Genomic DNA, 24,778 nt, shown 5'->3' on the forward strand with positions numbered 1-24,778 from the left:
GGTTCTGCAGACCTGTGGTGGCTGGAGGGACCACACACCCTGTGTCCACTTGCACTCCTTCCGCATAGCATGTCCTTCTCTACTGCTGTCACCTGCACCTCCCAATAAACTACTTGCCCTTGAATCCTTGTCTCAAGTCTGCTTTGGGGAAAACTGAAACTAGGAAAATATCCTGGTAGCACGAGCAAGAATTCTAGCATCAGACCCATGATGTGCCAGGAAGCAGCGCTCCCCTGCTAGGATGACTATCTTGCTGGGGTGTTCAGGCCACTGACAGGGTCCCTGTGTCCTGCAGGGCAGGTGTCCTCATGAGAATTCCCATCTTCTGCAGGAGTCCAGATCCTTTCACCCAAGAGGCTCCAGATTCTGCTGTGGAGAAGAGGTGCTGCCTCACTCCACCAAACCATATCCCAACCTCAACACCTTTGAGCTTCTGTTTCTAGATCGGGGAAATGGGGGTGCCTGCTCACCTCAGTCAGGGGTTATGAGGGTGAATGCCAATCACAGCTACATTACCAAGTGTCACCTACGTGCTAAACAAGCTGCTTAGTGCTGGGATGAAATTCATGGCAGCCTAACCCAGTATAAATTATTATTCCTGATGGCCCCAATTTTAAAGCTAAAGAAATAGAGGCTCAGAGAGGTGAAAACCTCGCCCAAATCCTGGACCTGAGGTCTGAACCCATGTCTGACTCTATGACCTTCTGGGCAAACAGCCACCATGGGGTCAGGGGCCACAGCAGCTGATGGAAGATTCTGTGGCGTGTGTGCACCTGTGCCTGGGTTTGTGGGTCAGGGAGCAAGGTGGCTGAGAGAAGCAGGGGTGGCCCCGCCTGGGGGTATGAGGCAACAGTCTGAATCCAAGGATGTGTGCACCAGAATTGGTCCAGTCTGGGCCGCAGCAGAATCTGGTGTTGGAGGGGTAGGGATGTCTGGTGGGTGAGGTGAAAGAGGATGGAGCAGGGGCTACATCTGACATGGCAGGCATCTTAGACAGGACAGGAGGTGAGCAGTACCAGGGCCAGTCCCATGGTGGCTGTGGCTGGGGAAGGGAGGCCCACAGCTGCTTGCTGAACTTGAGCCTGACCTCCGGAGAGGCGTGGAGACAGGCTGCAGGGACCAAGCTTAGATGGTTGTGGCTGAAAGGTGGCTCGCACACTGGCTGGCCTTCCAGAAGGGCTCAGAAAGGGGCTGCTGCCTCTCTGCCAGGCTCCCAGACATGGGTGTGGTCTATTCCTAGCCCCTGCAAGCTTGGGAGGCTTTGAATGTCGAACAATTTCGCATCTAGGCCTTTCAGGTTATGTGACTGTCTGATCTCCCAGGGCCGCACTCCTTGTAGCCAGCATCCTCTCAGCTGTGGTGCAGGCCGAGCTACGTTACCATCCCCAGCACGGAGCCCACAGCATCTCCCACACTGCCCAGAACCCCACAGGCAGGGAGCCACGCAGGCTCCTGAAAGCAAGCTGGGTTTTCTCTTGTGAAGTCACAGGATAAAGCACTTTACATATTAATCAGGTTAGGAATCTGAGAGCACATATCAGGGGATTGAAATATGTAGATTTTGATGATGAATTCACGCTCATCAGAAAACCAATGAATCATCCTAACTTCATTATCAGGAATTATTTGATGGGGGAATTGGCAGGAAGGGGGGGGGGAGGAGGGTGAGGAGGGGAGTGCCAAGGGGGAGAGGATTTCTTGGTTCTCAGCCCAGACTGGGTTCTTTCCCAGCAACACATTTGTGCAGTCGGGCAATCTGTCTTCATGACGTGGGTGCCAACACGACCATGCCCAGGAAAAGTGAAGCCAGACCCCGAGGTCAGACTCACCCAGTAAAGCCAGACCCTGAGGCTCAGGGCAGACCAAGGAGATGGACACAACTAACCCAAGAGCATAATGGCCTTGGCGGCTCTTTTAACACAACTGGCACAGTCACTCCTGTGACACTAACCCCTGGCATGACCTTGGGAGGGCACATGCCACCTCTATGCCTCAGTTTACTGACCTGGAGAATGAAGGTGATGGGTGTGAAGCTCTGAACAGAGCTTCTGGGGATAGAACCAAGGAGAGGGGTTGGAACCCCCAAATTCCAGACTTCCTGAGTGCTAGATACTCTAAGATATGGGGATCCAGCTGAGAAAAAACAGGTGTAAGCGGACATTCTAAAGTGTGGGGAGACATGCTGGTCATTTTAAATAGGGGGTCAGGGAAATCTTACTGAGGGGATGCCCCAAAGGGTGACGCTGGAAAGAGATGAAAGAGTGAATCATGTGGACATCTGGGAGGAAGAGCATTCTGGGTGGAGGGGATGGCAAGTGCAAAGGTCCTGAGGTGGAAAGAATGGGCCTGGTGTTTGAGAACAGCAAGGAGGCCAGTGTGACCGCAGAGGTGGATGAGAAAGCTCGGAGGTCAGAGAGGTTATGGGGGAGGGAGCAGGGTTAGAGGCTTTAAAGGAGGACTGAAGCCAAAGCAATGTGAAGGAAGTGTGAGAAGAGGACCCAGAAGCTAAGGTGTCTCCTCTACCAGGTAAACTGAGGCACAAGCAATGGGGAATGGGTATCAGGACAGGCAGGCAGAAGAACACTGTGTGAAGGAGGCTTTGTGTGGATACAGATCTCGCAGAAGGCGACACAGCTGTGACTCTCTCATGAGAAGTCTGGCGAATGCTGGTGTGGCAGGGAGCCCAATAGCATGGAAGGTGGTGGAAACAGGTCTGGATGAGACTCGGAGAGCCTGGATTCTACCCTGGCTATGCCATGCACTTGCTGCACAATGCTGGGACTCATGTCCTTGTCCACGGGGTGAGGCAAGAGAACAACAACGTGCTTTGTACGGAACTTTCTGGAGGCCTCAGATTCTGTTATTCCTCCCATTCTTCTCTTCCTCAAGATAAACAAGCTATGGCTGCTCTCTTTAACAATTACAATAAAAATCTGTGGGGTTTACAGGGAGCGCCCATGTCCCATGGTCGGGTAGACTTTAGGCACAGGCCCCAGGCTGAGGGGAAAGCAGCACAGCCACTGAGGTTGAGAGGTGACCCCTCCCCACCCCTGCGCTGCCTCCTTTGGGAGCCATGGAGGCCACAGTGTCACTCAATGAGGTTCACCTAGATGAAATGGAGTGGGCTGTCTCAGCTCCAGCTGTACTCTAGAATCACCCAGGGAGCTTAATACCCAGGCCCCAGACAGGGCAAATAAGTTCAGGTCTCTCAGGGTAGGGAGCAGGAACAGCTGTCTCCAGGGAGCCCGACAGGGCTTCTCTGAGGGAAATACCAAATGGGTCCATTCCAGGTTTGACACACATGGATAAAATGCCTCCCACAGGCAACATGCTCTTACTTGCTCTTTTTGAACCCTTCCAGAGCCCTGGAAGAGGATGTGCCCTCCCATTTTGCAGAGGAGGAAGCCAAGTCTCAGTCAGAATGGTTCACACCTGACCCTTGAACAAAACAGTGGTGTATGGGCTCTTCTCCTACATGAGTATCCTAGAGTTACAGGAGGGAAGATGAATTTTCTCTTAAGATTTTCTTAAGAACATTCTCTTTTCTTTAACTTATCTTATTGTCAGAATACAGTATATAAGACATGTAACGTACAAAATATGTATTTATCAACTGTATTATCAGCAAGACTTGTGGTCAATGGTAGGCTACTGTAGTTAAGTGCTGGGGGGGGGGTCAAAAGTTCTGTACAGATTTGTGCACAGGATGTTGGCACCTCTAACCCCCCACATCAGTCAGGGTCAACTGTGTTTTGTAGTCATATGTATTACACACTGTATTCTTAAAATAAAGTAAGCTGGAGAAAAAAAAATGTTAAGAAAATCCTAAGGAAGTGAAAACACATTTATAGTACTGTGCTGTGTTTCTCGAAAAAATCTGTATATAACTGGAGCCACAGAGTTCAAATCCAGGTTGTTCAAGGGTCAACTATACTCTTGGTCCCCCACCTCTGCACTGGGAGATAGATTTAGAGAGGAGGAAAGTGAGGCTCAGAGAGGTTCAGCGCTTTGCCCAAAGTCACACAGACAGTACATGGCAGATTCAGCATTTCCTGCCAGCCCAGGCTGCTAAAAAGATGCAGTTTCTCTTGTAGTCATTCTCAGCAAACGTCCCACTCCCCAAATGCCCATCTGGGGCTGTGATTCTTTCTAAAGGGATATAGTGGAGTCATTACCAGACTCTGAAGAGATAAAACATTGCAAATTGAATGAGAAAATCTATTTTCACATCCTGATGAAGACATAACTGACATTGCATTGTTTTAGAGGAAAACACAGCCTCTGGTTTTCTCTTTTTTAAAACTTGGGAGTTATAGCTTTAGAAAAATAGGAGCAGCTGACTATCACAGATAAAAATGCCCTTTTGCCTAATGGGATCTTTAATAAGGAATCCTAATTAATTCTCCTGAATAGAGAACTTTTACACTGGTGTTATCTCAGCCCTGTGCTGATGGGCCTGGTTATTTCCAGATACAGAATAATGAATCTTTTCCAGCTGGGCTAGGAGTCGCCAGAGACTTGTCAACTTCCCTGGAAGGTAATTACTTGCCAAGGCACAGGGGGTGGGGAGGGGGTGGAGGAGGGTAATTATAAGCAGGGGGATTGGGGTATTTTGAAGGGAGCTGAGGGGGGCATTGATGGACAGGGGTTGGGAGGCGCAGTTGGGAAGGAGATGGCTGGTGGAAGCCATGTTAGCATCCAGGATGTCATCCCCCGCTCAGAACCAGGCCTAAGGGACACTTGCCTTTATGTGAAAAACGCCACTTGATGCAGCTTGACAGATTCAGATAATTGCAAGAGCTGAACGGGCAGCCAACAGAAGTCAGGAAGCAGGCCTGTCTGCATCTCTCCTTGGCTGGGGCAAAGGCTGGGCTGTCACTGCCTGGGGACCTTCGTGGCATCCTTAAAGACGACACTAAATGAACAAGGTTATCTGGACAACTCAGGCCGCAGACCAGTAACGAGAAGGATGTGGCTGAATGACATGGGCCATTTGTCTGCAGTGACAGGGCTCTTCTACCAGGGAAGGTGGCCAGCAGTCTGTCCTGGGTTCATGGCGTGTCTCCTAGGCAGCTGGTAGCACCTGGCCAGTGAGGCCTCCATGAGCCTGGCTGGTGGGAAGCTGGCCAGTGGCTCCAACCGAGCCCAGCCCAAAGGACAAAGGCAGCACGAAGGAGAGAACAGGAGCGGAGGCTGTGGGCCCCGGGAGGCCTTCCTGGAGGCCTTCTGCAACACCCAGCCTGGAATTCCCGCCCCAATCCTCTGGCTGCAACTTCCCAGCTCCCATGTGACCTTGGGCACATGACCTCATGGAGTCTCAGTTTCTCCCAGTTACTTAAAGATGCAAAAGAAGGAATCAGTGCCAATGTCTGACATGCAGTTGGCACCTACAGAGTCCGTATCTTGCCTTCCTCAAATTCTCCAGGAAACAAGCTGTTGATTACTAAAGTCTGGATGGGGTGGGGGGTTGGGCAAAATAGCTGAAGTGGGTAAAAAGGTAAAAAGCTTCCAGGACTAAAGGAAATAAGTCATAGGGATGTAATGTACAGCCTAGGAAACAGAGTTGATAATACTACGATAACTTTGTATGGTGACAGATGGTAACTAGACTTATCATGGGGATCATTTCATAATGCATAAAAATATCCAATCGCTATGACCTACACCTGAAACTAACAGGATATTGTAGTCAAACAGACTTCCACTAAAACACATTAAAAATAAATTAATAATAAATAAGTAAATAATCGAGTACATACAACAACAACAACAACAACAACCAAACCCACCCAATTCCAGAAAAATGACCTTGCGAGGCGCGGATCCTGTTTTAAGGGAATCTGTGGTGTTGTGTTTATACAGGGGAACTTAAAAAGTCTTTGAGCACCAAGAGGCATATCCCCAGCAGGTGGAGGGGTGAGGAGGGGTGTGAAGGACCCACCACCTGCCTTAAAAAACTAGGGCAGGTCAGGTTCAGACACTGAAGACCTGGCTCAGAGGGAAGCATCAAAACCACATTGTTCCTCCATCTGCCCCCGAGGGTACTGCCAAAATGGTCCTGGGACCTCAGAGCTGCCTGGCCTAGACAAGGATGATAGTCTCTTCTCTTACTGGGGTCCAGACCCCAGCTGCCTCCCTGACGCACCAGCTGCAGGGAGTGAGCCCTCCAGGACCCGGGGACCACTGAAGGGGGCAGTGCACAGCCATGTGTCTGCTGGGGGGCTGCTGGAGCAGAGTGGGAGGAGCAGTATGGACAGGGGCAGGTTGGGGCAGCAGGTGAGGCAGGGGAGGCCCTTCCATGTGCAAGGTCAGAGAAAGGACACAAGCAGGATTTAAAAGCTGGGAAGCTAGGCCTGTTCAAAGGCTTCCACGCCAAATGCTTCTTATGACTCTATGTCAGGCCCCGGGAGGGTAAGTAAGTTAATGAGATCATGTGGTTAGCTGGCAGCAGAGCTGGTACTGAACCCAGCACTGACTCCTAAATCCATGCTCTTTCCCTTACTCCACGCTGTGAGCCAGGAGTCCCAGGGATCTTTCCCAGGATGCTAAGGGGGAGATGTGGTTCCTTTCTGAAGACCTGGGCTTGGGAGCCAGAGCTGAAGGTATGGCAGGTCAAGTCCTGGCTAGCTCCTCACTTGGGCCAGGGACACCTGGAGTCATGGCATCATGCAGAAGGACAACAGGCATTGAAGTAGCAGGATCAAGCTCCCTCGGAATCCAGTACACACCTTGCTTGGGAGTTAGCCCACTTGGTCTGCTTCCCAACAGCCTCTCATTGGGCCTGTCACAGACATCCTCCAAGGAGGTTTTCTATCTAGTTCCCAGTTCGTGATGTAGACCATCAGGAGAGAGACCCGGGGGGCAGGAGAAGCACTGCACAGGAACCATGTGACCCCCACCCCTCTTCAGGTAACACTCTGCAAGGTTCAATGGCATGTCACAAGACCAGAGAAGACTCTAGCCTCGTTCAAGACACAACTGAATGCTTGATTCAAAGGCCAGGGGCTGGCTGCAGTTCCCACTATCCCGGGGACATGAGGAAGAGACAGAATCCTGGAGGCATTCTCAGAGCGGGGTGGGCAGGGTCTGCTCTCTGCGGGCTGGGACCCAGGATGGACACACCAAGGCTCATGCGGGGAAGGCAGAGAGGACATGTGACTTGAAAAGCGAAAAACCAAAAAGCTACATCATCGATGGGGTATGAACTGGAAAGGAATCAGAGCCCAGAGGGAAGTGAGAGGGCTGTGGGGGTAGACCAGGGACTAGAATCCAGAAAACAGGGGTCCAACTCCTGGACAAATGCTTGCTAGCTGTATGACTTTTGACAGGTTTCTTAACCTCCTAGAGTCAGCTTTTCTACCTGAAAAACAGGGAGGATGACACATCTCTTCACACGAGTTTTGTCGGGATTTAAATGAGATAATGCACATGACACCCTTAGTACAGGGCCTGACATGCAGTAGCTCTTAGAGATTATTACACCTGTCAAGGTAGGTTAAGGCAGGAGGGAGGCAGATAATTAGACTTGAAGAGGCCACACTGACCACACCAGCTCAAAGGGCAAGAGAGGACCCCGGGCACAGCTGGTCTAGGATCTCTAGAGGGAGGGGAATAGGAAGAACCCAACTGAAGAGAACAGTGTTCAGGAAAGGAGAAGTTGAAGCCTTCAAGACTCAGTTTCTTCATCTGCAAGGTGGGTGTGCAAATACCTAACCTGTAGCTGGTGCTGACAATTCAACAAGACGGGATGTGAGACGTCATTCGGCACAGGAACCAATGGGCTCATGGAGGCAATCGAGAGCCTCAAGCCTCAGCTCCATCTCCCCACCACAAAGGAAAGGCACCCCACCTGGTCTCTTTGGTAAGAGAATAAATGTCAAGACAAATAAACAGGCAAATACTCTCTTGATTATTCAATGAACTGTCAGCAAATTTTTGCCTTGTCTGTTGCCAGGACTTAGGCTGAGCCCTGAGGATTGAGAGATGATGGGTAAGTTCATGCTTTTTCAGAGTTTCTATTGGAAGAAGGATGCCAGAGAAGCTAAGTGGTTTATGCCAGGGCAGCAGGAGACCAGCAAGGGGTTGGGGGGGGGTGCAGCAGAGAGGCCAGCATGTCTCAAGGTTTCAGAAAGGAGACATTGCATTGGCCCATCCCAGGTAGACCAGGATGTGAGGCTAGATTTCAAAGCCAAAGGGCTGAGACTTTCTAGTTGGGCAGCATAATCTCAGGAATTATCCCAGAGTATGACGCAGAGCAGGCAGGCAAAAGTCATTTGTTAAATAAATTAATAACAATATTAATAAAAAACAATATTTAAGAGTCAGTGTGTCTCATTTTATGTAAAAGATGTCTTTGCCCAAACTGGAACGGAAACCATAACCAGACGTATAAGTCAAATGTAACCTGGGGATTTCCATGCCAAGAAATTCGGTAACGGATCCATTCCCAATGGGCAAACGTCCCCCACCCTACATGGCTCCTCTGGAAAGACTGGTTCCGTTTAGGTCCAACATGGCTCTAAAAATGTGATCTGATTCCGAACACCTGGGAGAATGATTAGAAATACCAAATGTAGACCCACTCAGAAACTTCAGAGGTAGTAGCCCAGGGTAGGACCCAGGATTCAGCATTCTCAACACCTTCCAGGTAAGTCTGGGGAAGACAGTCAGCTTGGGAGAAGCCCATTTCCTATTTCCCTCTTTGATGTCCCTCATTACCTCCTTCCTAAAAGCCTAGCAGGCTCCATGAGTTCATGATGTTCCCCTCTGAGGCAGAGAGAGCCCACGGGGAGCTTTGAAAATACCCAGGCCTGGGTCCCACCCCTGGGCAGTCTGACTCAGTTGGTCTAGGGTGTTGTCTTGTCACCCCTGCTGGTTTGGACAAATGTCAGGGCTGCATTAACTTCACTAAGTCCTCTACCCCTGCACCTTTTCTCAGGCCCAGAGATCAATGTTGACAGACCCCTCTGGCTTTCCCTGAGTCTCCCCATCAGCCGTATCTCCAATGATCAGAAGGGGCATCTGGAAGAAATACGAAGACACAGGCAGGACCTGCCTTTCAGGATGGACGCCGCAGACTGAGGATTAAAAGTGTCCCCAGCAGTCACCGAGTTCACTCCTGGCAACAGGGAGTCCGTCCATCACCCTCTGATTGCCTTTTCTCCTGTCTCCCTGGGGTATGTAGGTAGGAGGCAAAGAGTACAAGAAGGCCTCCTGGTGGGACAGGTTGCTGGCAAATTGATTCTGCCCCAACCCCGGGGCCAGCAGTGAGCAGTGCCCATCAAATCTCTCACCTCCTTATTGCCAGGCCCAGCGTGCTGCTGCTCACAGGACAGGAAGGGGGTAGCGGGAACTGAGAGGGCTGCAGAAATTGACATCAGGTGCCAGACACCCATTTTCTTAACAAACTGGCTAATTTTAACCTCTGTCTCTCGGACCAAAACTCTTTTGAAGGGAAGAAACAAAAAAGAAAAAGTGGTATTTAACACATTTCTCTTTCTGTGCTACTCAGTCTCTCTCTGAGGTTGCAAGTTGGGAGCCTAATTGATTTCTTCGTCAAAAGGAAAAAAAAAAAAGACGGAAAGGAAAAACAAACAAGCGAGAAACCTTACCTCACTCACATTGCAATCAAACCTCTCCAGTTCTGTCGACTGCTGAGCTTTTTATTTTTCAACACTGGCCAAGTGACTTGCATAATTTAAGATCCTTTCTAGCACTGATCAGCCTGCTCTGGCCAAGCAGTTTGCTGATTAATTATTAATCAGACTGAGTTTAGGATGAATAATCAGCAAGAGTCAGGGCTAATTTGCAAATGTCCCCCAGGAAGGTTATCACTTAAAAATACTTGGTGGAGAGGCTCGATGTTAACCTTTGCAATTAGCCACAGGACATTGGTACTGGTGAGACAGAAGCAGGTCTCTCCTCCTAACAAGCCAATCTTGGACACCTACTAAGTGCCAAGCACTGCCTTTGGGGCTTTTCAAGGTTCTGCAGGGAGTAGAGGGGCAGGGCAAGGGCAAAGAAAAGAGACACATACGTAAGTAAGCAAGAAAATATCCATTATCGGCAAATGCTTAAAATACAACAAGATGCTGGGACAGTGAGCGAGGGTTACTTTAGATTGTGCCTAGGGAAGGCCTTTCTAAAGGGAGGATTTAAATTGAATTTTGCATTTCAAAAAATTTGGGTCTTTTTTTTTTTAAGATTTTATTTATTTATTTGACAGGAAGAGAGATCACAAGTAGACACAGAGAAAGGCAGATGGGGAGGGGAAAGCAGGCCCCCACTGAGCAGGGAGCCCAATGTGGGGCTCCGTCCCAGGACCCTGAGATCATGACCTGAGCCAAAGGTAGAGGCTTAACCCACAGAGCTACCCAGGCGCCCCAAAGCTGGGTCTTTAAAAAACAAACAAACAAACAAACAAAAGCACTGTGAAGGAAGAAAATCTTAAGCCCTTCGAAGAGCTAGTGCAGAAGCCCTAGGAGGATGCCTACTTACCCCACCAAGAGAGAGGAGGAAGGAGAGTGTAGCTGGGGCAGAGTGAGTTGCATGAGTGATAGGAGGAAAGTCAAGGAGGTGGGCAATAACCTAATAATGTAGAGTTTTGTTGTAGGATTTTATTCTAAGCGTGATGGGAAGTTGTTAGCAAGCCTTAAACAAGGGAGACATGATTTGATGTATATAAACATTAGTCACCCAAGTTGCTGCATGGAGAACGGGTTACCCATGGGTAGAAGCAGGGAGACAAGGCCACTGAATAGCCAGAGATGCTGGGGAACAGCAGAGAGAGGTGGAGAAGCCCGGGTAAAGGACGGGTTAGGGGTGAGGAGGGAATGAGAAGCCGATGTCCACAGACAGAAAAGCGGATAAACAAAAGGTGGTATATAATAGAATAGAGTATTATTCAGCCATAAAAGGGAATAGAATTCTGGAATGTGCTATAATACGGATGAACCTTGAGAACATTCTAAGTGAAATAAGCCAGCACTAAAGAACAAATACTGTATAATTCTGTCTATAGGAGGTCCCTGGACCAGTGAAATTCATAGAGACAGAGAAGTGGTTCTCAGAGGATGGGAGCAGATGGGGTGTTATTCAGTGGGGACAGAGAGCTTCAGTCCGGGAAGGTGACAAATGTTCTAGAGATGGAGAGAGATGTTGGTTGTATAACCATGTGAAAGTATTTATTGCCACTCATTTGTAAACTCAGAAATGGTTAAAATGGTAAATTTAATGTATATTTTGCCACAAAAAAAAAGTCTGCTTGGAAGTGTTCATTTTGAGATTCCTGTTAAGATTTTGAAATTTGAAATATATATATATATATATGGAGCTTAGAGGGTCCCTCCAGGCTGGACATTGAAATTGAGCATCACTGGCATATAATAAACAAATGATATTGAAGGCCAAAACGTGATTTGTTGATGTTACCTGGAAATGAGGGTAAAAAGAGAAGAGGAGGGTCCCAGGACCCTGTGGGCAGGCCACGTGTGAGTGATGGACAGAGGCTAGACCTTGAAGGAGAGACACAAGGAGACAGAGCAGGGGTGAGCACAGGTAGCCAGCTGTGTGTCTCCATGACAGCCAAGAGAAGGGAGAGAAGTTCTAGAAGGACAGATGACTGATGTCGTGTGTTGCCAAGAGGCCAAGTCAGGTGACAAGGTAGAAGCAACACCAAATTTGACAATCTGGAGGTCACTGGAGATCTTATTAAGATCAGATTTCGTGGTAGGTGGGGCAGATATGGGAGAGGGTCCGTTTCCAATAACTGGCAGCAGCTAGCTGAATGGGAATGAGTAGTCGGATTCCGGGTGTGGTGCTTTTGGTTTAACTTTAGACAGTAGATAGTAGAACATGTCTCTATGCTGTGAGCCATGTCCAAGAGAGAAGAAAAAAATAGTGAATGTAAGAAAAAGAAGATGAATTTAGCATAGAAGTCTGGGGACCAGGAGGTCTAGAACATAGAGGGAGGGGCTGGCTTTTGACAAGAGCCTGGACATCTCATCTGCTGAAATATGTGGCACAGATACTGACTCACCAACTCTTTCATCTGCTCATGATGTTTGCAGGCTCCTTTGCAGCTAGGCTGGATCACGTGGCTATTTCTGGCCAATGAAATATGAGTTGAGTGATGTGCATGGGCCAGGGCCAGGGCAATGAAAAGTGCATGCTAGGTTCTCCACTCTTCTTCCCTGTCACGGCATTGGAGAAGGCCACACATTCCATCTATAAGACTTTGAAGCTTCCTTGAGCCTGGATACCCACCTGTATCACTATGTGGATCAGAGCCATGGACTGGCCCATGGCAGACAGGTTACATGAGCAAAAAAGAAACCTTTGCGGTAATATACCATTGAGTTTTAAGGTTAATAAAGCTCAAAGAAGGAAGTGGCAAGAGTTGAGGCCAGGGTAACAGGCAAGGGTTGGATTAAACAAGGCCTTATCAGTGGCTGGAATTTTATTCCACAGACAATGGAAAATGATTGAAAGCTTTTGCCTGGGGCTTAGCATGTCAGATCTGCATTTTAATTAAACCATTCTGGTAGCAGTGGGGAGGATGAATTGAAGAGTGCCAAGAAGCTGGGAGATCAGTCAGGAGGTTATTACAACCCACAAAGAACAAAAGATGAGGGGCTGAACTGGGGGGAGTGGCAGTAAAGATGAAAAATATGTTATAGGAGGTACATTGGGAGAACTCCAAGAGCAGGGAAGAGTCCCAGATTTTTGGAAGACTTAGTGGAAGGTGATACCATCAGCAAAGAAAGCAAACCAACTCTGACCGTTTTAGTAGCCCATGATGAGAGACGTTGGGACATGCTGACTTGGAGGCGTTGGTGGACATCAAGGTGGAGAATTCCCACAGCTGGTTGACTCTACAGTTTGGTGCTCAGCGGCAGGCCAGGCTGGGGAGCCAGCTTTGGGAGCTCTAAACAAACAAGTGGCACCTAAAACTGTGAGAGCAGATAAAAGTACCCCCACGAGATGTATGGGATGGGAATAGCAATAAGGTCAGAACAGAGTCTTTTGGGGACATCGAAGGAAACAGAAAAGCAATGGTCAGAGAGGTCCAAGAAGCATCAGAGAGAGAGAGAGCATCATAAAGCAAACAGAAAGTTCTAAAACAAGAGAATAACCAACAAGGTAAAGGAATGAAGAGGTGTCAGTAAGAGGGGACCTAAAGACTATCTCATGGATTGGGTACTGGAAGTGGTTAGTGTTGGGGTGAGGGGTGGTTCTCTGATGATGGTCCTAATGTGACTAGTTTCAGGGGAAGGTTGGGGATAGAAGCCATGGAGAAGTAAGTGAGGAATTAATGCGGAGAGAGGACTTCAAGGCAGATCGCTCAAACGAGACCTTGGATGAGAAGTTCTCAGAGGGGATCGGATTCTCCTTGAAGCCTCCTACTTTTCAAGCCAACCTGGCCCCTCACTCCCGAGATGAGGAAATCTGCTGAGCTCAACAGTGATCATTGGCCATTTCCTCAGATTGCCAAATGCTGGTTTTCTTTATGAGTCTCCTGCTTCCCTGGTGAGTTTGGGAGGGTCACCCCTTGGGCCCCCTAGCCACCAAATGAGGACAAGCTGGGATGACGGAAGTATAAGCTCAGGGTTAGAATGAATGGCTTAGGTCAGGCTCTAGAAACCAGAAAAAGTTGTAGGAGCAAGAGACAGGCAAAATCAGGATGAACCATGAGATGAGTGAGGCCAAGAGTGAGTAGAACAAACTTTCATGGGCAAGCTTCATGAAAACAGAAATCAGGATTGGGGTCTTGAACATGCTGAATGAACTGACGCCATTCTGGAAAGTGGGGTTTGCTGGAATGAGAGGCCTTTGGAAGGGCCCGGAACAGTTCCTTCCATCTGTCTTAGTGGCACTATCAGGCATCTGGCAGCTCCCTGAGAGAGAGGTCGAAAAGAGCATCTCGTTATCTGGTGCCCTTCCCAGTCCTGGCACGGGCCCCTGAGCAGACAACATACTTAGTACAAACCTGTTGCAAGCAGTCAGACCCATGGGGGTGCAAGGCAGCTGCCTGACCCTTGTTTCCCATGCAAACAACTTGGCCAAATCACAAGCTCTCTAGCCGAGCCACTGTGCCAACAGTGGACAACCCCGGCTCACTTCCTGCTCCTTCCAGCTTCACCAAGGGAAGTGAGGAGGTCAAGTTGGTGCTCTGTGGAGAGCGCAGAAGGCTCAGCCTGGACTCGGCAGATGTGTTCTGCCAGCGGTGTGCTAGGACACTAATCCTTTCCTAAGGCTCAGTGGTGGGGCTGGGAGTGCTATTTCCAACTCGGAGAGATACGAGAGATGAGATTTTAAAGGGCTGGTCATTTATGGCCTGGCTCCTGATGGATACAACAGATGCAATTTCATGGGCTCCATCCGAAGAGAACAGCTTCTTGGGGTGGCAGAAAGCATTGTGATGTGGCAGGGAAGGAGGGGGAAGCAAGGGCCTCAGGGACCCACAGGAAGGCAAGAAGTGGCTCCAAGTGGCACTGGCTTCAGCAGCCTTGCTCAGGCACCATCTGAGCTGCTCTCTGAGCTTCTCTGCCAGCTCGAGACCTTGATCCTGTCTTGTTCTTGACATTCAAACAAGCAAAAATCCCAGAGGACAGGTATTAGGCCCTTGACACTCCCATGTATGAAGTTTAAGGACATATAGGGCGCTGTGATGATGGGCTTTCACAGATGCAATCCCCTCTGCCTGTTGATCCCTGAGTCCTTCTCAACAGTCAGGTCTCAGCTGAAATCTGACCCCCTCCGAGAGGCCTCCCTGACCACTTTATATTAATAAGGCCCCCACTGTTCCTATCCCCCATCCTGTTCATTTCCTTCAGAACTCTCAACACAAGTTCATTTTACATTTATTTGGTGATTTTAATGTCAGTCTCTGCAAGGTAGACCAGAAGTCCCACAAAGGCAGAGGCTTTATCTGTCTCCTCCACTACTGTATTCCCATGCCAAACCCAATGTCCAGCAACGGAAGCCCTAAGTAGTCTGCTTGAATGAATAAATCATGGTGGAGGGTGTTGGTAATAAAGACAGAGTTGGTGAGGGTGACCAGGATGATGGAGACGCTGCTGAGGATGATGGTGTTGGTGCTGCTCCTGACAATGACTTCTCAAGGCCCTGCTACAACATTTAGCCCAACACCAAATTGGCCTAGCTATCGATTCCCCCTGACCATCTCCACTAGAGATTCTCAAAAGACTATATAGGTCAGCACTCAAGGGCTGCTGTGTCCCCGTTCCCAAGCCCTGATCCTTCTGCTGTGACCCTTGTCTTCTTGGTAGACAATCTTACCACAGTCTTCTGGGCAGGAACTTGGGTGTCAACCCAGACTCTCTCCTCTTTCCTTTCTAATGAACCCCCCAAAGCAGCTGATTCTGCATCTGAGATGTTTCTGGATGTCACCCCCTCCTCTCCACACCCTCACAGTTGCCCTAATTCAAGGCTGGAACATCTCCTGCCTGAGTAGTCACCAAAAAAGTTTTATAGCTGGTTTCTGAGCCTTCCAGTTAGACTCAATTAAAATTCAGAGAGATTGTGTTACTTCTCCACTTAGAACACTCCTATAGCCTTCTACAGTCTTTGAAATCCTCTCCTAGCTTCTGAACGTGGGACAAGATTCTTCTAGACCCAGGCTTTCCCTGCGCTCACCCTGAACCCACCTCCAGTGCCCCCAACACATCAAGGCCCTTTCCTGCTCCGTGACAATGGTAAACTCCCATGATTCGGTTGAATTCAAAAGTTACCCCCTCTGGGGCTCATTTATTGGAGTCATTCCAGCAGCCTCTCCCAACAGGACAGGAAGACTTTGTCTTCCCTGTGACTCAGTTTGCCCTTCAGGAATCACCCTCCTCTACTCCTTGTCTGGAAGTTTGAGCAGGTCAGAGAGTCACGTGACCTGGGCCTGGCTGGCAAGCACACTCAAGGTACATCTTAGGGCTTTTGTGGGAACCATCAGGAAAGAGAAGATTCCTTTTTGCTGGGATTGCTAAACCATTGGAAAGCACAGAGCCGACGGTGGTTGCCTTTGCTACCTCATGGGGAAAGCATGCCTGAAGAAGCCAACACATAAGAGAGCAAAGCTGTGGGAGGGAGAGAAATAGATTCTGATGATGATATTTGCATACCTTGATCCAGCAGTCCCTGATGCCAATCCCTCGACTTTTCAGTTACAGAAGCCAGCACATTCCCATTTTAGCTTGAGTCAGCTGGAGGTGGGTTTCTATTTCTTGAACCAAAAGAATACTAACTATTACATTTCACTTTTCAGTCTCCACGGGAGCTTCTTTATACCTTTTAGAAAAGCACCTAACATATGATATTGTCAAGCATTTAATTATATTCTGCCTCTTCGCCCTGACTGTGAGCTCCAGGGTCCAGCATGATGCATGGCTATTACATAAACATCAGTGGAGGAAATAAATAACTCCTTAGGGACAGGACTGTGTCTTTTTCTCCCCAGCACCTAGGAGTGCTTAGTTCATAGAAGGTTCTCCATAAATGATTACTGGAAATAAATAGGGGAAAAGTAACAAAGAACGTAAATGATCTAAACCAATGGTTTGATAAAGTACATGTGAATGAGTAAATAAGTGAATAGTTATTATTAACAAATCCCTGTTGGCATGCTGTTCTCATTCTAATTATATCTGAATCTAATGACTCCTGAATGAAATATCTAGTTAAAAGTCGCTGAGATCAAATGGTTCTAGTTGGCTCAAATTTCTTGTGTAAAATGCTTAATAATTAAAATAAAGTCTTTCAAAGAGGAAAAAGAATGTTGCTAGCAAAATTTTCAAACTGAATGTCTGTAAAGTAGACGGGAACTTTTGTATCTACACCCATCAAAAACAAAAGCAAAAAAGGAAGGGGAACAAAGGGAAGAAAAACCCTCAAAGCTTGATCCAGAGAGTAGGCTGAAGCTGCTCTCCAGGGAAATTCGCTTTCTGGAAACAACCCAAGTCTATGGGGCGGCCCTGGGGGGCAGGAGATCCAGACAGTCTAGCAGGTTCTTTTCTATTGTTCTCCAGAAGGAGGGGCTGCTGAGGCTCAGAGGCAGATGGTAGAGCCCAGGGTGGGAGCAAGTGGAGAGAGTCCTGGGACCACTTCCTGGCCCTTCCTCTCAAAGATCAGGGCAGCTCCCATGTCCGGTAGGATGCCCAGCAGTAGCCCTAGGATGATGCTCTCCCTGTCTCCTTCTCTCCCATATCCAAGTGGTACCCACCCTTCCAGGCTTGTCTCCAAAGCAGCCCCCCTCTTGAGGCCTTGGTCCTCCTATCTGAGGGCAGCATCCTCTTCTGAACTCTGCAGCGTGCCCTCCCTTCCTTCCCTACTTGAAAGGTTTGGCAGAGGCAAGTCTGTCACATAGAGGTCCATGGGGGCTTGGCTAGGGGTGGGGGGACATAGAGAATGGGCATGGAGATTGCAAATGATCCCAGTGAAACAAAGAACAGAAGTCTAAGTATACCAAAGGGGACAGGGAAGAGAGGCTGGGAATCACTGGCAGAGACTGACCACAGGAATGACAACCAAGAAGATGGTGGGGGTGGTTCTAGGGTCTGCACAGAAACACCACATGTGGGAAGGAGGTTTGAACTCCTTTTACCAGCCTCCCTATCACAAACACACCCCTGCAGGTGGCCCTTTGGCCAGGCCCCAGGAAAAGGGTAGCTTCAGTTCTGAGCACAGATCAGGCCTGCCTGCCATCCCTGCAACAGGAAGAAACTGACACCTGGGGAAGGAGAGAAGCAGAGAAAGAGAAGGAGCAGAGGAGAGAGGAAGGCCCAGTTGAACTCTGCTGCATCATCCATCACAGCCAGTGAGATGGTGCCAGGCAGAGACCTGCTTCCCCTCTGGGTCTGGGATAGTGGTCTCTTGAATGTCTTCTCCAGACTCTCTGCCCCTTCTCCCCAACTCAGCAGGGCCCCTCGGGGCAGGTGCTGTGCCTGACCCTAGCCAAGTACCCCCTGCTCCCAGCCCTGCCCAGAACAGCCACTGTCACTACATTGATCCACTCCTCTCTTTTTCTTTTCTTTAAAGACTTATTTATTTATTTGAGTGAGTGAGTGAGTTATTTATTTGAGAATGAGGGATGGAGGGAAAGGGAGAGAGAATCCTCAAGCAGGCTCCCTGCTGAGCATGGAGGCCAATGCAGGGCTTGGTCCCATGGCCCTGAGATCATGACCTGGTCCAAAATCAAGAGTCGGGTGCTCAATCAACTGAGCCACCCAGGTGCCCTCTTGTGCTTTTCTAACAAGGCAGTTCATTGGCCAGCTGGAGCTGGGTCCAGCCAAGAAAAGGCGATCCTGCTTGCAATGTGCTCACAAAATGTGGCTCCGGGAGGACAGTTTCAACAAAACCAGCACCCTCTCTTCTGACCTTTGCAAGGGCACCCTCCAGTCTGACCCAGGGGGTCTCTGTCAGTACACCTTCCCTAGCTTTCCAGGCAATTCCCCTGGGAGCTGAGTCAGCTGGAGTGACCAGGCTGTGCATCTTTCTGCCCCGGGGAGATGTCACAGGGCTGGTGGGCTAGGAAGAACAGCCTCAGTGGGATCATCAAGAATGGGGCCACCAGGGCTCTGAGTTGCTGGAGATGCCCCATCTTTCTACTTTCAAAGGCTGAGCCCCTGACTATGGTCCCCATCTCAGGAGTATTGTGTCTATTATGAGCCTACTGTGTGCCTACATGTTCAGCCCTTCCAGCTTGCTTTTTAGGCTGGTATCATAAGCTCAGTTTTCCAGATGTGGAAGGAAACTGAGACTCAGGAGTAGGTAAATACACTTTAGTAGGTATCAAAAGGTAGATCAGGGTTTTGAGCTCAAATCTGTCTGACTCCCAGGCTTTCTGTCTTCCCAGTTAGATACCAAGATACATAGACCTCTTTCCTATTCTTGAAGGGTAAATCTGGCTTCTTCTCCTTCCTTAGCCCAGAGGAAGAGCCTAGAGACTCAAATGGACAGTGTCAAGCATAAGGCAGATGGAGGAGGGGAGAGATTCTGGCTCCTGAGTCTTCCGAGTGGGCTTTTATTCACTGATTTTCTTCACAATGGAGAGGCTGACCGGGTACTGGGCTGGCGATCGCTTGTACTTGTTACAGCATGATTCTAATACCCTACAGGGACACAGAACCCAGGGTCTTAAACAACAGAGTTTTGAAACCCCAGCTCTGTCGGTGCTCAGTCCTAGCCATCAGAAAAAGTCCAGAGGCCTCATGAGGAACTTTAGTAATGGTAAGAATATTTTCCTAGAATTTGAGGGGAAGGAATGGGGCTCTGTGAAGGACACAGCCAACTGACCTGGTCAGAGCAAAGACCCACCATCCCCAAGAAGGATCAGTGAGAGATATCTGGCCCCTGAACTGAGTCCAGCGAACTAGAGACACAGGTATGTATTGTAACAGGGGTTCACTTGGTGATGCGTAAATGGTGGTGATTTGGCTCTGCATGTGCGTGTGCATGCACGTGTGTGTAGTGTAAGAGAACACCAAATACACTATGGATTGTAACTCTCAGTTCAAACCCAGCTTTTGTGCATGGACAATCACAAAATAATTTTTTTTTTTTAATAGCAATTAACTTTAGAGAGAGAACATCTAAAACACTTAGGAATCTCTTGACACGTCAGATGTTCAGGATTTGGCGCTCACCATAGGAACAGCCATTTCCTGTTCCAAGCACAGACTTCCGGGTTCTCAGTGGCCAGTCACGCACAGGGAAGCCGGAAGCCGGAAGCGGCTGGCCTGGGCCGATGTCCGCCTTGCACGGGGTCTGCTGCTCTCGCCACGTGCCTCTACTTCTGTGCACTCCTCCTACCCCTTCTTTCCCTGTGCCAGTGCAAGGCTGCAAATTGGTTATATCCTGCCAGTTTTGGGTTTGAATTGGCCTTTGTTTTATAAGATAATGGTCTGAGGAGTTGGCGCTTTTTTATCCCCCTAATGTCCTTGCCTAGCAAAATGAAAAATGATCAACCCTCTATTTCCCTAATTGTTTGGAAATTTTGATGTCCACAAAATCCAAACAACTGGAACCCCTAATGAAAACTCTCCTGTTTGTATCCCATGGCGGGGGTTGGGTAGCGAGAAGAGTGGGGAAACCGAGTCAGGAACATCCCATGCCCACCCATCCTGAATCAGTAGGAAGTAGTGGATTTTTTTTTTTCCTCTCTCAAAGCTGCCTCTGTTTTCTCAATAGGTGAAGGGATGCCCAGTTATTTACATTCATCTTTTCTAACAGGAGCTGCAGTCTTTCTATGACTTGGCACAGAACTCAAGAAAACATCCTAAAATCTTAATGCATGGCGATATAAAGCACCCTCATAAACCAGCAGCATCACATTTTCACAGGAATCCAGGGATCCATAAAGGAGAGGGGCAGGCGAGAGCATGGGTTCTTTGCACACACGTCCTGAGCCTCCAAGTTTGTTTATCCATAATTGCTATGCAAGTATAAATTAGAACAACAAATGCATCCTGCCTGGAAATGGTGACACCAACCCTGTAAATAATTATAATTTAATCTTATAGCAAAGGGTTCTGAATGACTCCCCTAACGATTTCCTCTGCTTAATTCCTTCCCCACTGAGTGACTTAATAGGAAAAGGAATAGTCTTTCAGATTTGTTTCACTCCAGAAGTTTGGACAACGTGTGGATTCACACCTGGGGAGGGGGCAGAAGCTGTGGGAGATCATTTGGCCCATGGATAAACAAGTGAGTCGAAGAGGCCTTGGGACTGGAAGAGACGGAACTGGCAGGCCTATTCATCTTGGCATCTGTTTACAGAAGCGAAAACTTTTGAGAACGGCCTCATAAGAGATCTGATGAGTAAACCCTTGTCAGTTTGATGAGGGAATGCCGCACAGCTGGGACAGCCCTTCGCAAATGTAAGGTGCATGACGTGTTGTTCTGTCATGGCTTACGGAGATGGCCTTTCATGTCCGACTACCCTGGGGTTGAATCCTGGCTCTGCTCCTTACTAGCTGTGTGGCTTCAAGCAAGGGACACAACCTCTCTGGACCTCATTTTCCTCATCTGGAAAAGGAGGAAAAGGATGTTCCCTTCTCCACAGAGTTTCTATAAGGAAGACATGAAATTATAGCCCAAAGAGCTTAGAACCAGCCTGAGACATATTGATAACAAATGCTCAATAAATTAGGCTATTACTGCACTGCTTGTGTTTTGGAGGCCTCTGCAATGATACAGGGAATATTTCCATTATATAACGCTAAGTTAAAAATATATAACCACAGATAGATTTTAAGATCTTAATTCTATAATATTAAAACATATATAAATAGCCAGCTAGCTTGATTCAAACAAAGCAAAAAGGCCAAAGGGAAATACATCAAACTCTTAATATTTCTTTTTTTTTTTTAAAGATTTTATTTATTTGACAGACAGAGATCACAAGTAGGCATAGAAGCAGGCAGAGAGAGAGGAGGAAGCAGGTCCCTGCTGAGCAGAGAGCCCAATGCGGGGCTCCGTCCCAGGACCCTGAGATCATGACCTGAGCCAGAGGCAGAGGCTTTAACCCACTGAGCCACCCAGGCGCCCCAAACTCTTAATATTTCTTATTCATTTCTCCATACCTTTTGATGTTTTCTATACAAAGCAGATGTATTCTATTTACAGTGACAAAAATTGGTATTTTAACAAAAAGAGGCAGGAAGCCAGAGGGCCTCGGGCTGGCAGGGCACTGGGGTCCCAGTCCGGAAGAGGGGCGCCCAGGCTTTCATCCCCACTCCTAGCACATGTGTCCAGCTGCTGCCCCAGACCATTGACAGAACAGCAACCTGCCTATAGTGGTCAGTCTTTGACTCACATGTGTTTCCCTCAACTCCCCATCCAGGGGAGTGAATGATCTGGCCAAGTTCACTCAACAAGCTTATGGCACCAAGGTCTTTGGACTCTTGGGTCAGATCGACTTCCACTGTGCCAGGACATATGAGTTCTCCAGGCTACACCGGCCCCCAGATCTCCTAGCCCACATTTGGGAGGAGTCAGTTCCAATTCTGTTCCCTGGAAATAGTCACACTTGGCTCCTGCTGTGGGTTTGTCTGGTTTTCTCACCCTCCAAGGACCCTTTCTTCCACAGCTGTTGTTTCTATCCTGTGACGTGACATCTGGTCTGAAAGAGGAGTTCAGTAAATGTGCCCCTGCCTCCTGTTTGCTTTCTCTCCTCCTCTTCCTCCCCACTAATACTGAATGCCACATCTCCTTCCCAGGCACTGTCCTTCCCTGACTCTCAGAGTCCTTGGGGACACCTTCTCTGTGCTTCCCCTATGCTGCAATGAAGCTTGCAAGACACCCCCCATTTTATGGGAAGCAAGTCTTGACACCTTTCTGTGGGCACCTGATGGGCTGATACCATCCTCTTTGCCCTCCTCCCGATAACACAGCCACGAGGAGACGATGAGAGAACATTCTAAGCCCCACGCCACTACTCAAGGCTTATCACCCAAACCAGAAGCTAGACACTTCCCATCAGAAACCTTGCCCAGGAGAGGGCCCTAGGGACTAACCACCCAACAATTCTGTTCCCTTTGTCGGACACTATGACTACACCCTCCACAAAGGCAACTGTACTTCAAACACGTACACTGAGTCTCTGGCCTGAGAAAGAAAACATTTTTACTTTCAGGGCAAGTCACTCTGCCAAGGCCCATCATCTTCAGCAAGAGTACACATCAAATCAGATCCCAAAATCACTGTAAAAATGGACCCAGCTCTGAAAACACGCAGGGAGTTTTCATCACGATGAGAACCAGACTCATCAACTGTGGGTCCAGGATGTGGCAAAGGGACCTTGGAGTGCAGGCCCTGCCTTGGAGGAGACTGTGCCTCCGGATGGAGACTGGGAGGGGCTACTGCACTTACCACAGGGAGGAGCCTTCAGTGCCTGTGACTTCCAGAAAGTCGTAACCGTCCTCTAGCTGGAAGTCAATAAAGACCAGGGCGATGGTGTCTCCCAGCTCGGCCAGGATGGTCCACGTGCAGTCAGCGTTGTTGTGGTACTCCGACGGGAAGTGGGGGGTGGAGATGATGCCACTCTGGCCCCGCAGGGTTCCCCCGCAAGCATCGTCCGCTGTGGGCACACAGAGAAGAGGCTCAGGTGAGCTGCTCTAGTTCCCAGGCCCTGTTCTGAGAATCTCAGATCTGACTATTCTCCTTGAACGGATGAGGAAATTGAGGCACGGGGAAGTTATGTCACCTACCTAAGGTGACACAGCCCCTGAACTGTGACTGAACTCTGACATTCAGGACACCTTCAGGGTACCACACATATTGTTCTGCTGTGAGCAGGGAAGGACTCAGCTGTCACCTTTACTGCCATGGTCACCACTGTGGGGAATAGGATATTTCTTCCCACCTGAACTTAGGAAGCCTCCAATGTGGGAAACAAGACAAAAACTCAACACAGCTCCCTGGGGTGACACTCTGGCCAGACCACTGAGATCCTCCCTCCTGCCCTTGTTTTTGGGCCAGCTCTGTTCTCACGCCATGCACAGCCAGCCTTCTGCCCTGTGCTCACACTGTGGCCCCCTCTACCCAGGATGCCTTCTCTCCAGGGCAGCCCTTCTCCTGCTTTTAGGCCTGACTCCAATGCCACCTCCTGGGAGAGAGCCTCATGCCCGTAAGCGTTTGGTGGCTGCTCTCTCCTCTGGGCTCCCGCTGCAACGTGTCTGATGGTAGACATGTACGTGGCCCTGTCCAAGTGACCCATTCATCTGTCTGTCTGCCATGCAGGTTCTGAGCTCTGCTGGGAATCCCCAAGGGCAGGGACTGTGTTTCCCTCCTCCCACCACACAACCTGGCGGTCACACTGCTCCAGCCAAACCCCAGCTGAGACTTGATATTTAGAAAAAATTATCCGGGGAGCATGCTCTGACATAGACTAGTTAATAAGAGGTCTGGCTTCTGGATCATCGGAGGCTGCCATCTTAATCCTTTTCCTGCGGCTCACTAGCTGGCTGGTGTCTAAGCTGTTGTCCTAGAACCTGTACCTAAGCAAGCGAGCACAGTACACTTAGCATGTGTTGCTAGAGGCAGGATTATGTGGTGAAAGATGGAGAAATGCAGAAGCTGGCTCCCTATGTGTGCCAGAGGCCACCTGGTAACAATAACAAAAGCTCATATTTCTGGAGCACTTACACTATACCAGGAACCATTCTAATGATGCTACATCTTTCACGTAGTCCTTACTTTGACCCTGTGAAGTAATATGCCCATTTTGTAGGTGAGGAAACTAAGGCACACAGAGAGTCAGGCATTTGCTGCAGGTGACACAGCTCATAGTGACTGAAGGAGCTGGAATTCTAAGCCTGATTCCAGGAGCTGTGCCCTTAACCAATGCACTCTTCCATTTCCCAGGAGTATAGTTCATACTTGGAGGACATGGATAAAGCAGCAAATTACTTTGCTTGGGTGACTCAGTTTGGGAAAGGTTAACAGAGGAGATGCCCTTAGAGCTAGGTTTTGAAGGGTGAATAGGAGTTCTCTAGATAGAGAAGAAAGGGTATGGCATTTAAGAAAACAGGGAAACGAGTGTCTTAAGCACAGAAGCACAAAGGCAACAAGGCATGCCTAAGATAAGGGGCTCTCAACAGCTTATCACAGAGCGAACTAAGAGGAATGGTGGGTGATGGTACCGGCAATGGAGAAGGATCCGTGTGACAGAGAACACTGGGCCAAGAAGATTTGGAAGCAGTGGACTGTATTGGCAAGAAAATGGATTTGGGGGTCAGGAGGGCCTAGATTTGAATTCAGCCTCCACCAT

General features: G+C 48.8%; 1 protein-coding gene across 1 annotated transcript in view; it reads right to left on the reverse strand.

Moving 5' to 3' along the window:
* CSMD2 (CUB and Sushi multiple domains 2) overlaps window positions 1-24,778 on the reverse strand; it is a 611,427-nt gene that overhangs the window by 376,789 nt on the left and 209,860 nt on the right. The window contains exon 5 of the mRNA XM_059377195.1: window positions 22,879-23,086. Coding sequence (XP_059233178.1) covers window positions 22,879-23,086 — 208 coding nt within the window. The remainder of the gene's footprint in view (window positions 1-22,878; window positions 23,087-24,778) is intronic.

Source organism: Mustela nigripes, chromosome 14 (genome assembly GCF_022355385.1).
Source record: "Mustela nigripes isolate SB6536 chromosome 14, MUSNIG.SB6536, whole genome shotgun sequence".
Lineage (NCBI taxonomy): Eukaryota > Metazoa > Chordata > Mammalia > Carnivora > Mustelidae > Mustela > Mustela nigripes.